This window comes from Physella acuta, unplaced genomic scaffold (genome assembly GCF_028476545.2).
Source record: "Physella acuta isolate Inbredline_101_S28 unplaced genomic scaffold, ASM2847654v3 ptg000318l, whole genome shotgun sequence".
Taxonomy (NCBI): Eukaryota; Metazoa; Mollusca; class Gastropoda; family Physidae; genus Physella; species Physella acuta.
In genome coordinates, this window is record NW_026731837.1 from 45,203 (window position 1) to 56,643 (window position 11,441).

Genomic DNA, 11,441 nt, shown 5'->3' on the forward strand with positions numbered 1-11,441 from the left:
CCTTATAGTAAAATGTAGCAAGAAGCACTAGCAGAGCAAGTGTTGACTAAAGTATGGGTACATAATTTATATTCTAAACTGTCATTAAGCAAGTCATCCATGAAAGAAGTCCAAATGTAGTAAACCGTTGCACCATCTTTCCAACTGACTAGGTTAAAGACTTATAGACAAGCCAGTAACATGAAGGTTTTACAAATGATTCAATTTTTTTTTAAATTACAAAATATCTCAAAATGTTTTACAGGGAAATTTAAATTTTTTTTTCAAGACTAATCAAATTTTACAATTACAAAACTATTTAATAAACTTTTACATGATATTAATTTACTTTTAAGAAAAATTTGAATACATATTTTAGTTGTTATTTATTAAAGAATATTATGGTTTTATGCCAAAAACTGTGATTGTATCTATCAAACTTCTTCTTCATTCTTAATTTTAGTGTTGGAAGGGATCCCCTCCTACACAATTAAGTATACATGTCAACTAGTTATGCGCCATTTAGGTTGTTGACTCCGATTTCATCCTGCTTTTCTTTTTGGATTTGCTTCCATAGCCTTTGTCTAACTAAGCACAAACTACAAAGCAGCAGCTGTTTGATTTTGGAGTTGTCTCTCCTAGAAGAGTGGCTGTCCCTTGCTCATGAGCCTCATCTGCCCGAGGGTTCGGACTCGAGACTTTTTGGTTTAGCAACCATGAGCTTTACCAACTCAACCACACCAACCCCATCTATCAATCAATACTCACCAGCTCCAAGATGGGCAGCCTTCAAAGTAATACAGCAAAATCCACTGGATGGCAATAACATAACCATGTGCCTGATCTTTCAAAACATCGCTAGAATTAAGTAATTTAAATTACATACAAATTGTAACACAAAAAAATATGAATAGACAAAAGATAAATTCAAATTATACTAAATTACTAAATATTTAATACTTTTCAGCATATGAAACTACTTTTTAACCCAGGAAAAGTTGTACTACAGGAAATGCACATCTTCTAAACCAAAAACAATTTGGTTATTACATATAACAAAGTAGGCATACATGCAAGATAAATTCTGAAAAAGCAGTGCTTTAGCAAAAATGAAACTCACTGTGTTACTTCAGAGTATGACATTTTATCCATGTAGTAGTTGCGCTTGTGAAGTTTAAACTCATCACCAATTGTATTGTAATCTTCTTCTTCATCATCATCATCATCGTCGTCATACTCATCATAATCAAATTCATCATCATCGTCATCATCATCTGAATTATCACTGCTATCAATAATATCTGCAATAATGTCTTTTAAAAAAACAAACAAGTTATTTTTATATCTCTGAAGTAAACAAAACATTTTTCAATAATTGATTAATAAAGGAATTTAAAAAAAATATATAATATCAGTAAAATAAAAATGTAACACAAAATATCAACCCACCATTGTTAGTACTTTCATCTTCAAGAGCCAAGAAAGGATTGCCATCTTTTTTAACTTTAAACTAAGGAGTATAAAAAAAATAAGAACTGTAAATTGTGTTTTTTTCAGATGACTATAATAAACTCGTTTATTCAGCATTCCTTAGCTAATTATTTCAATTAAAAAAATCATTTACACAGCTTCCACATACAAAATATCCAAGTTAAAAATATTAATAATTAATTTAATTAATATTAAAATAATACAGATGATAGGTTTTATTCTGGGCGGCAACAAGAAGGATATTGATGTAATGTTGACATGCAACTCAAACAGATGACAGAAAAAATCTATACCAGTGACATAAACAAAAACACTTAAAGAAAAACTCACAGGTTTCAGTTTTTTCATCTTAGCTTTCTGTCTGCTTGCACCAACACTCTCATTGATAGTTTTCCCACCAAGTTTACTTTCTAAATAACTGAGGTCACTGAAAGCACTCTCAAATGTATCTTCATCGTACTGAAAAATCAATTCACTTATTAGGAGAGTCAATAAAAGCACTCTCAAATGCATTTTGATCATACTGAAAAATCAATTCACTTATTAGGGAGTCACTGAATGCGCTGCGAAATTTATCTTTATCAAACTGAAAAATCAATTCACTTATTATTGGAGTCACTTAAAGCACTTTCAAATGTATTTTGATCATACTGAAAAATCAATTCACTTATTAGGAGAGTCAATGAAAGCACTATGATATTTATCTTTATCAAACTGAGAAAAAATTCCACTATCAAAACTGCTAAGAGTTAGTGCTTTTAACATTGTTAAAAAACAAGTATTGAATTAATAATTCATCTTGTGAAGTCAACTGATGTTAACTCTTTAAAGACCTGCCTAAAATAACTGTCTACAAACCTTAGATAGTTCCATCATGTATTTTTCAAATCTGGGTAAGTTAAGACGCCCTGCCTCATTAATGTAGCCTGCATAGTGAAATAATATGAAAATTGTTACAAATCTAAAATGTACCTATTTGAATATGTTCAACAAGAAGAAACATTATACATTCAGAAAATAATGTAATAAATGGTATAAATAATAATGAGGGATTACTGTAAAATGAATTGTACTGAAAACTGAACCCTAATCATTTATTAGTCATAATATAGTCAGGTAAAGAATACACTTAGTGGTATACATAAAGAACTTGAGATATTGGTACTATTTGTAAATAAAACCTACCATCTAACTGTGGTAATACTTTCATGTAGGTTTTCCACAACAAAGGCAGAGCATCTTGATGAATATGCAAATGTGGTAAATGAGGTATAAAGTCATTCCCCACAAGAAAGCCCATTAGTATCCAATCATCAATAATCTTTTCAAGATCCCAGGGAAAAGACAGTTTATCCTTCATTTGGAAAAGAAAGAAATAATTTGTTAAAAAAAAAAGAACACTTTTTCTGTTATTATTATTATTAACCAAATTTTTGACAAAATAAGCTTTAAAAAATGTTTTAAGAATTTAAACTTCATAACTGCTGTAGTACCTTCAAATCAGAAAATTCATAAGCCAAATAATCTCTCATTAAGGACAGATGAAGAAGATGAAATGTAGTTTCCTCCGGCGTCACAGGACTAGAGATATTAAAATACATTTAGTTGAGACACAAAAACATTAAATGTTTAAACAAGTCAAATAGTGTTGCTAAAATGAACAGTACTACAAATAATCTCTCATTAAGGACAGATGAAGAAGATGAAATGTAGTTTCCTCTGGCGTCACAGGACTAGAGATATTAAAATACATTTAGTTGAGACACAAAAACATTAAATGTTTAAACAAGTCAAGCAGTGTTGCTATAATGAACAGTACTACAGATGATAAATAGTTACCGTTTGTTTTTATCTTTTCTCCCACCAAACCTAACCTCCTCTCGTAGTAAAGAAAAGTGGGGTTCATGGCTTGTAAGTCCTAACATTATCTATAAGAAATATAACAAAATAATGAAAAAGATTAAAAAAAAAAAACAATCATCATAATATACTCTAATAACAATATTAAAAAATTAACCAGCATTTAATAAATTTTAAATTTCAAACAGAATGGCATAGTCAGATGGTAGAATTAATTACTAAAAAAAAAAAGTTTTTGAGTTCATATCCGAGGATGGAGTTTGTAGGATGTACCTGAATTCACCCATTAGGACCCAGAAAGTTAAGGTGGCTGGACATAGGTGAACTCTATTTTATCTGCCCATGAACAACAGGTTTGAACATAAAAAAACACAAAAACTAACCAAATCAGCATCAAGACCATATAAACAATGTCTTGTATCTGGATCATGATTTCCCTGACTTTTTGAATAACGGATGAAATCCATGACTTTGTGTTCTCCTTCTCCTGGGGTCTGAAATTTAAAAACCTTGATCAGCCACAGCCTTAAAATAATAGCATTTAATGATGTTCCTGAATTTATAAAAAAACTAATGCTTTGTGCATTTATTTCCATGTTGGGAAACACAAAAACTATGAATTGTAAATTTTAAATTAAAGTCCTTACACAAATTTTCATTTTCCATAACATTTTCTACAATATATTACTTGGAAGAAGAAAATGTTTCAAAGTAGCATAAAAAATTATGAGGAATTTTTTTATAACTATTAAAATTATCACTAGATTAACAGGGTATTTAACTGTTTACATTAAATACAGGTTGCCTGAATTTGGTTACTGCACCAGTTACACCTAGGTATTTAATTTAACAAGGATAAATCATTGTTATTATCTAAAAATGAGTTTTAAAATCTTACTTCATGGCCAGATAAATAAATTTTGGGACCCTGCCACAGAGGATCATGTGAGATTTTGTCAACAACAAAATATTTCAAATGTTCTTGTAATCGCACCATGAATGGTGTTCCTAAAGAAATAATAAAAAAACAATGTTTTCAAGGAACTATTATTTTTCTAATTTTACAAGTAATTTATAGATACAGTAATATTTTATAAAGTAGTACAGACACAAAACACACATTTAATGAATGAAAAACAGCCAGCAGAAAGTGTCTTAAAATCAAATAAGACCTGATAATCAAAAGGGCATAATCTATTTTATTGAACAAAACAGAATGTTACAAGATCTTCATGAAAAGTGTGAATATTTTGTTTTGATTATTATTTCTTTTATTTATTTAAGAAAATAGTCAATACAAAAAGGTTACGCTACTTACCAGGTGTGATGCAGTTGGAATCAAAACGTTTTTCTGTAGGCAACACTTCTCCCTTCTCTTGTGCTTTCTGAATTAGCAGTTCAGCTTCTTTTGCCGATCTGAATTTTACAAACAACATAAGGGGCGAACAAAAGCACAGCCGAATATTTTTTTAACTAATTAAAAAATAATTGAACAACTAGGATATTGATGAAAGGACTGAAAATTTAATGTTAAATACTATAAACCCGCAGCATGTATATTTCCGAGCAACTAATTTTAAAAATTTAAATCATCATTAAACTGCCACCATTTTCTTTGATTTTATAGAAATAGATTGCCACAATGAGAGACTGCCCTATCTACCAAAACTACAGAACAAATTTTTCATTAACTAAGTTTAATCAGCTAACTTATGTTTTGTTCAGTATTAACTTATAAACTGTTTAATAAATTAAAAAAATGTCTTTGATTTCCTGCACTAATATAAACCACATTTGAAGTAAATTACTTAAGCCCTAACTGAAAATAAACACTAATCTAGAAAAAACCATTTAAAACTTTAAGGACCTGAATCTTCGCCCTCTTTGCTGGTTCATTTTTGCACGGGGTGCAACCCCATCAACAGCCATGAAAAACACTTTCCTTGGTTTTATCATGCGGAACAAAAACTGAAACAGAAAATTATTAAGGTGCATAGAAAATCTTCACCTTAGTTGAACTTAATTTAAAATAGTTATATAATAGGCATTAATTTTTTTAATTATACTTCTTAATTGTAAAGTATTGATATATCGCCTAACTTGACATGACTTAAACATAATAAATGTCTAATACAAAATAGTACAAACTTTAAAAGAAATTATTAGATATTTTTTTGTGAAGTTTGATCAACTCACATCAATGTAATGGCAGATGTCTTTAAATATTTTCTCTTCTGTAATCCTAAAGTGAGGGTTTTCATCATCAGGATGAGAGCACACGTGAATAATTCCATTCATGTCGAGGTACAAGTTATCAAACTCTGGCAGCTACAAAAAATAACATTCTATTAAAACAACATGCAGTGCTTGGCTTCTATCATTATATTTTTCATTTCATAAATATGTCCCTTTAGAGGTCATCCATAAATGACCTCATGCTTTTTTGGACGATTTTTACCCCCCCTCCCCTCCGTTACACGTCGTCACAAAAAGCCAGACCCCCCCCCCTAAAATGACGTCACACCTCAACCTACAACCCACCCTCAAAATTGCAGTTGAATTTTTTTTAAAACATCGATATTTTTCTAAAATCTTGTCTAAACTATTACAATTTATTAAAACAGTTATCTAAAATGCGAAATAACGTCTAAAATTCGTTTTCTAACATTGCTTTTTTTATAATGCAAAAATGTGACGTCGCAACATCTGAACCACCCCCCCCCCCCCCACACACATCATCAAAAAATTACAGACCCACCTCCCCCCTACGAGTGTGACGTTATTTATGGATGACCCCTTAAGACATAGCTGTCTATTTGGTAAATGTAGTGAAACATCTCTTTCTTCAACTTCTGCACATACAACTTAAAAACAAAATGGACCATTGTCAGTGCTAATAACAATTTTTCCTCCAATTAAAGCCAGTACCCACCTAAGTTGGGTGGACTCAGGGATGTTAACGTTTAATAACCTTATATCTTTTGATTTAAACATATACTAATGTGATACCTACCTATGATTACTTCTGCTAATTTAAATAAAGTTTAATTCATAATAGTTATTGTAGTAAATCTAATTTAGAACACAATAACATCCCTATACCTCTATAACTCTAAACAGACAACATCATTATTATCTTTTAGTCTTGAATGTGAAACGCCAACAAAAGATTCAACAAACCTGAAATTCCTTCACAACTTCACTTAAACAAGGATAGCGCTCACTAATCCATCTGTAGAACTTAGGGACTCCCATTTTATTTTTTGATTGGATTGGTAATTTTATTATAATACGGGGTTAAAACTAGAGCAACCTGAAAAAACAAATAATATGTTTAGATTGTTTTAAAAAGAAAAAGCCATATTTCTTTAGAAAATTCATTGAAAGCATAAAACAACAATATCAGACAATTAGGGTTAACAGAAATAACTTCAAAATAAGATAGTGATGTAATTTAGTTGCAAAGAAAGAGTTAACTTAAAGAGCTACTCTCTTATTAGCCCCACTTGAATTTTAGAAATAATAATTTTAGAATAAAGAAAGACAGGTTTAACTAATAAGGAAAATATTTTAATCATAAACCTAAATTTTTGATACAGTGAATATATTGGTAATATTAATAAGGCAATACTTTGAACTAAATTTATAAAATTAAGCAGGTTAATCAAATAAAATGTGGCCTTTGAAGTTTTTTTAAGATAATTTTTTTCATTTAAAATATAACTATGGGAGAAACTATGCTTCTATTAGATCTAAATCTTAGCAAAAGTAAGGATGCAGATTTGAGGTATCAATTAGTATGCATAGTCATTTCAGTAATCTATCCTTTTAGGTACGTAAAATTGGCCAAGACTAGTAAAGTGAAAAAAAGGTGACTCATTAAATTTTAGTCATTAGTCCACATTTTTAGGAGGATTTATGTTTTGAAAGTTAAAATATAACTATGGGAGAAACTATGCTTCTATTAGATCTAAATCTTAGCAAAAGTAAGGATGCAGATTTGAGGTATCAATTAGTATGCATAGTCATTTCAGTAATCTATCCTTTTAGGTACGTAAAATTGGCCAAGACTAGTAAAGTGAAAAAAAGGTGACTCATTAAATTTTAGTCATTAGTCCACATTTTTAGGAGGATTTATGTTTTGAAAGTTACAAAAATGTTTCAAAGTTTCATTAATGTACCTGTTTTCAAACAATTGTATTAAAACTTTTCAGTAAAAAAATAAATATATTGATATATTTAGCCACAACATTTTTCCAAAATCTTGTCTGAACTCTGTCAACATAAAGTATTTTAATCAATTCCTATTACAATTTAAAACAGTTTTTAAAATGCGAAATAACGGCTAAAATTCGTTTTCTAACATTGCTTTTTACTTTTTTATATATACGAAGTCTTGTAATCGTGCAAAAAAAATATATTTAAATCTTGACTTTTTTGGGCTCCCCGAGTCGGAAAACCATAGTTTTGCAATTATGTCCGTATGTCTGTGTGTGTAAACATGATAACTTGAGTACCATTACAGCTAGGTTGATGAAATTTCATATATAAGTATTATATCAAAATTGTAGATCCGTATCAACTTTTTTATAATGCAAAAGTGTGATGTCACACAATCTGAACCCCCCCCTTCCCCTCATCACACACCATCACAAAATTACGGACCCCCTTCCCCCTACGAGTGTGACAATATTTATGGCCGACCCCTTAGAATACTTTACTTAGATTAGCAGTTTCCTTAAAAGCATAGAAAAAAAATCATCCTTGCAACAGTAGGAACTTATTGGGTTGAAAACAAGATCTAGATTATCTGCTAACATTTGCACTATCATGCTTTCTAAACCTAGCTGATTAGATTCTGAAACTTAGATAAACTCTGATAACTCTAGCCTAGATTTCTAGAAACATATGCACACAAAATATAGAAAAGTTAGAAAAAAATATTTTTGGGGGAGTTTTTATGCCGTGTCCGAAGAAATCTTCTTTAAAAAAGAGGTGTTAGGTTACTGGTGGTTAACTAAATACACACATGGCTGGCTAATATCAATTGCTAACCATGTCCCTAACCCCAACCCTGGTCGTACCATATGGCTAACCAGGGCTGGCGCTACCTATAAGGCGAACTGGGCGCAAAAATGTGAAATCGCCATTATTAGATAGAACCTAATAAATAAATAATAAATATCTATCTATATATATATAGAAAGCAATGTATGTGCGTTTGTTTTTTTGGATGTCTGTCTTTTATGCATTACTACACCTTTCATTCGATCGGCATGAAACTTTGGGAAGTTTTTGAGAATACTCCTGGGGAGGTATCTGTGGAAAAATAATTTTCAAACTTGCAAGGGTTGTGCCCCGGCAAGGGCTAATTTGTTTTTTCTCTATATATGGTATACAAAAATAAAAGTCGACTGCGGTTTTACACCATTCATCCGATAACCATCAAACTTTGGGGAGTTGATTAGAACACTCCAGGGCAGGTTTCTGTAAAAAATCTTTTTTTAATTTTGCAAGGGTGGTGAGCCTGGAGGGTGCAATTCTTCTCTATACAGGGTATATTTTAAAAAATGAAAGTCGTATGCGATTCGACAGTTTATTAGAGTGCCATAAAACTTTAGGGAGCTGATAAAAATACTCCCGAGGTTTCTGAGGGGGGGGGGTAGCTGTCAACATTCGTTATTTCGACTGTATATAATTCAGTAATGAGCTCTTTATATTACTACCTATCACGTTTGGCGACCTTTTTAGATCGGCGCCTGTGGTGGCCATTCCCCTTCCCCACGCCCTCCCCTAGCAACACCTATGGTAATATAATATTTAATCTAAATCTTTTGATTTTGAAAATTTCAGATCATTATTTAATTTTAATGTTGATTTAGTGATTGCTCTAGCGCATGACGCGACATAGTAAAACACATGCAATTTTGATTTTTGATAGAGCTTGTAGATCTTTTATTTTCTCTCACATTGAATTAGTAACCTCGTTAGCCAGGGAGATTACGGCTCGCGCAGTTCGCTGCTAAGCCAGCCAGGTCACATCATTTCCACCCCTCTTTCGCCTTCCACTGCCTTCTTGACCTTATTTTGACCCTTTCCCTTCAATAACCGGCCCCTTTTACGCTCTAAATTCTTATTTAATAATTATTTAATAATATTTTTGTGTTGCTGTCCGCTCCAATGTAAGGCCAAAAAAGTTAGCGACCACCCCTTTTTCATTGTTCAAGCACAAAAAAACCCATTAACCTTGACATTTACGATGTTCCATACATATATAGAAGCTATTTAAAGTATAACCTTTTAGCTAAGTGTTGATTGGTTCAAGTTTTGCCCCTAAGTCCAACCCTAGGTCACTTCATCCGGCTTGTGTAAAAATAGAAATGTGCGTACCATACAACATTAAAAAATTTCTAAAAATAATTCTTTAGAGAGAAAACGGAAGTACTTGACACGGAAGTGTTCATAAATGAACAGTTTACATGCAGGCACTGTGGTTTCGCATGAGACATGCTAATTAAAGTTTCTATGAGCCAAAAACCGACAAAGTGTTCGGAGACCGTAAGGTGCTCTACAGACTTTGGAAGAGAAATTCCAAGAATTAGGACAACATAATATTCTGGTTGACATCCTTTATGATACATTAAATCAAATATCAACCAAAAGACACCAGCGGATATAGATCTACTTACTGACTACAAACGTTTAGAAACGTCGTTGACACATAACGCAGGCCGTTTAGGGAGGGAAGCAAAAAAATCTGACAAAAAATTATATTTTTTGCACCTTGATAGACCAGTGGTTTTGTAAAAACACAAATCGACTGCAGCAGTGATTGTTCTACAGTTGCTAACACACACCATAGCGTACAGAAAAAAAAACCTACAAAAGTTGTAGGCCTATGAAAAATAGGCAAACCTTTAACTTCAAGCCACTTATATGACTATAAAATAAATAGTCGAATAGTGCGCCGATAAAGCTAATTAAATTCAAAATTGTAAACAGTAGAGAGTAGGCACTGGACTGTGAAGTCTGTGTAGTAGTGTGTAGTCAGTCAGTACTTTGTAGTTGTAGCTGTGTTGTTGGGGCTTTTCATCTGGGTCCGACAACTGACGAAAACAATAGATCTAATTAGAATCTAGAACTATTACAATATAAGAGGCTTACTGATGTAATAAGTTTAGATGTTTAGGATTACGGCATTTGTAAATATTCAGTGATTTCACAAGCAAGAACTAGCTAAGAATACTAGACACTAGGATTTTATAACAGCTTAGCTTATTCCTAACTATTGCTACTGCCTAGGTTCAACCAATTACCGCAATCCCTCTGAAATCTAAAAGAACCGAAAAATAAATTGATATACAAAACGATTACTGAAAGTATAAGAAATGATCTATTATAAAATTAAAAATTTTATATTATTGTAATGTATTTCTTTTCTACAAAAGTAGTCCATCAAATTTTCAGACAAATGTCACCTTACATTTAAAAAGTAACAGCAGTGTAAATAGGTCTAGGGAATAAAAACTATTTTTTTTTTATTCCGTTGAAAATACCCATCCGGGTTTGTTACAAAAAAAAAAACGGCTTTTCGCCTCTGTACATGTTTCCATCAAATTAAATCTTGGATCGACTACATCTATATGATTTATTAGACTGCTATACACCGCATCATTTCAAATCTCCGTAATACAATGTTGAAAGCTGCTAAAAGCACATAATTATGGTATCGTAAATAAAAAGTGAACCTAATCAATTTGCTCCCACGATAGCCTTTGTCTAGTGACATGCAGAGTCACAAAATATTTTTAAACATCATTAAGATGCAAAGATGATTATGAAAAGTTCTGTGTTATGTATTTTAATTTTAACTATCTGCACCAAATAGAGCTCGAACGGATATCGGTAAACTTTGTCCCGGGGCAGCTTGGGGACTAGGATCCAGAGTTTCTTTCAGACATCTCTTCGGTGTGTGTGTGTGGGGGGGGCGTGCTCTCCCAGAAGAAAGTCAACCCCCCACCCCCGAACGGAATGGAATTTATCTAGAAAACATATAGGTCTACTTTTACGAGTGTCCGTCCCCCCCCCCCCGAACGAAATGGAATTTGGAA

The 11,441-nt window shown here is 32.0% G+C and overlaps 1 protein-coding gene across 3 annotated transcripts in view; it reads right to left on the bottom strand.

Moving 5' to 3' along the window:
• The window catches only part of LOC131940465 (5'-3' exoribonuclease 1), a 34,786-nt gene extending 24,175 nt beyond the window's left edge, over positions 1 to 10,611 (bottom strand). For all 3 annotated transcript variants that reach the window (XM_059299124.1, XM_059299123.1, XM_059299122.1), the window contains exons 1-15: positions 10,495 to 10,611; positions 6,511 to 6,643; positions 5,527 to 5,658; positions 5,198 to 5,298; positions 4,649 to 4,746; positions 4,229 to 4,338; positions 3,714 to 3,824; positions 3,310 to 3,398; positions 2,964 to 3,051; positions 2,656 to 2,824; positions 2,329 to 2,396; positions 1,801 to 1,929; positions 1,429 to 1,489; positions 1,100 to 1,292; positions 748 to 837 (exon numbers count right to left, since the gene is read on the bottom strand). In XM_059299124.1, coding sequence (XP_059155107.1) covers positions 748 to 837; positions 1,100 to 1,292; positions 1,429 to 1,489; positions 1,801 to 1,929; positions 2,329 to 2,396; positions 2,656 to 2,824; positions 2,964 to 3,051; positions 3,310 to 3,398; positions 3,714 to 3,824; positions 4,229 to 4,338; positions 4,649 to 4,746; positions 5,198 to 5,298; positions 5,527 to 5,658; positions 6,511 to 6,585 — 1,514 coding nt within the window. In that variant the 5' untranslated portion in view covers positions 6,586 to 6,643; positions 10,495 to 10,611. The remainder of the gene's footprint in view (positions 1 to 747; positions 838 to 1,099; positions 1,293 to 1,428; positions 1,490 to 1,800; positions 1,930 to 2,328; positions 2,397 to 2,655; positions 2,825 to 2,963; positions 3,052 to 3,309; positions 3,399 to 3,713; positions 3,825 to 4,228; positions 4,339 to 4,648; positions 4,747 to 5,197; positions 5,299 to 5,526; positions 5,659 to 6,510; positions 6,644 to 10,494) is intronic.
• Between the last annotated feature and the right edge of the window lie 830 nt (positions 10,612 to 11,441).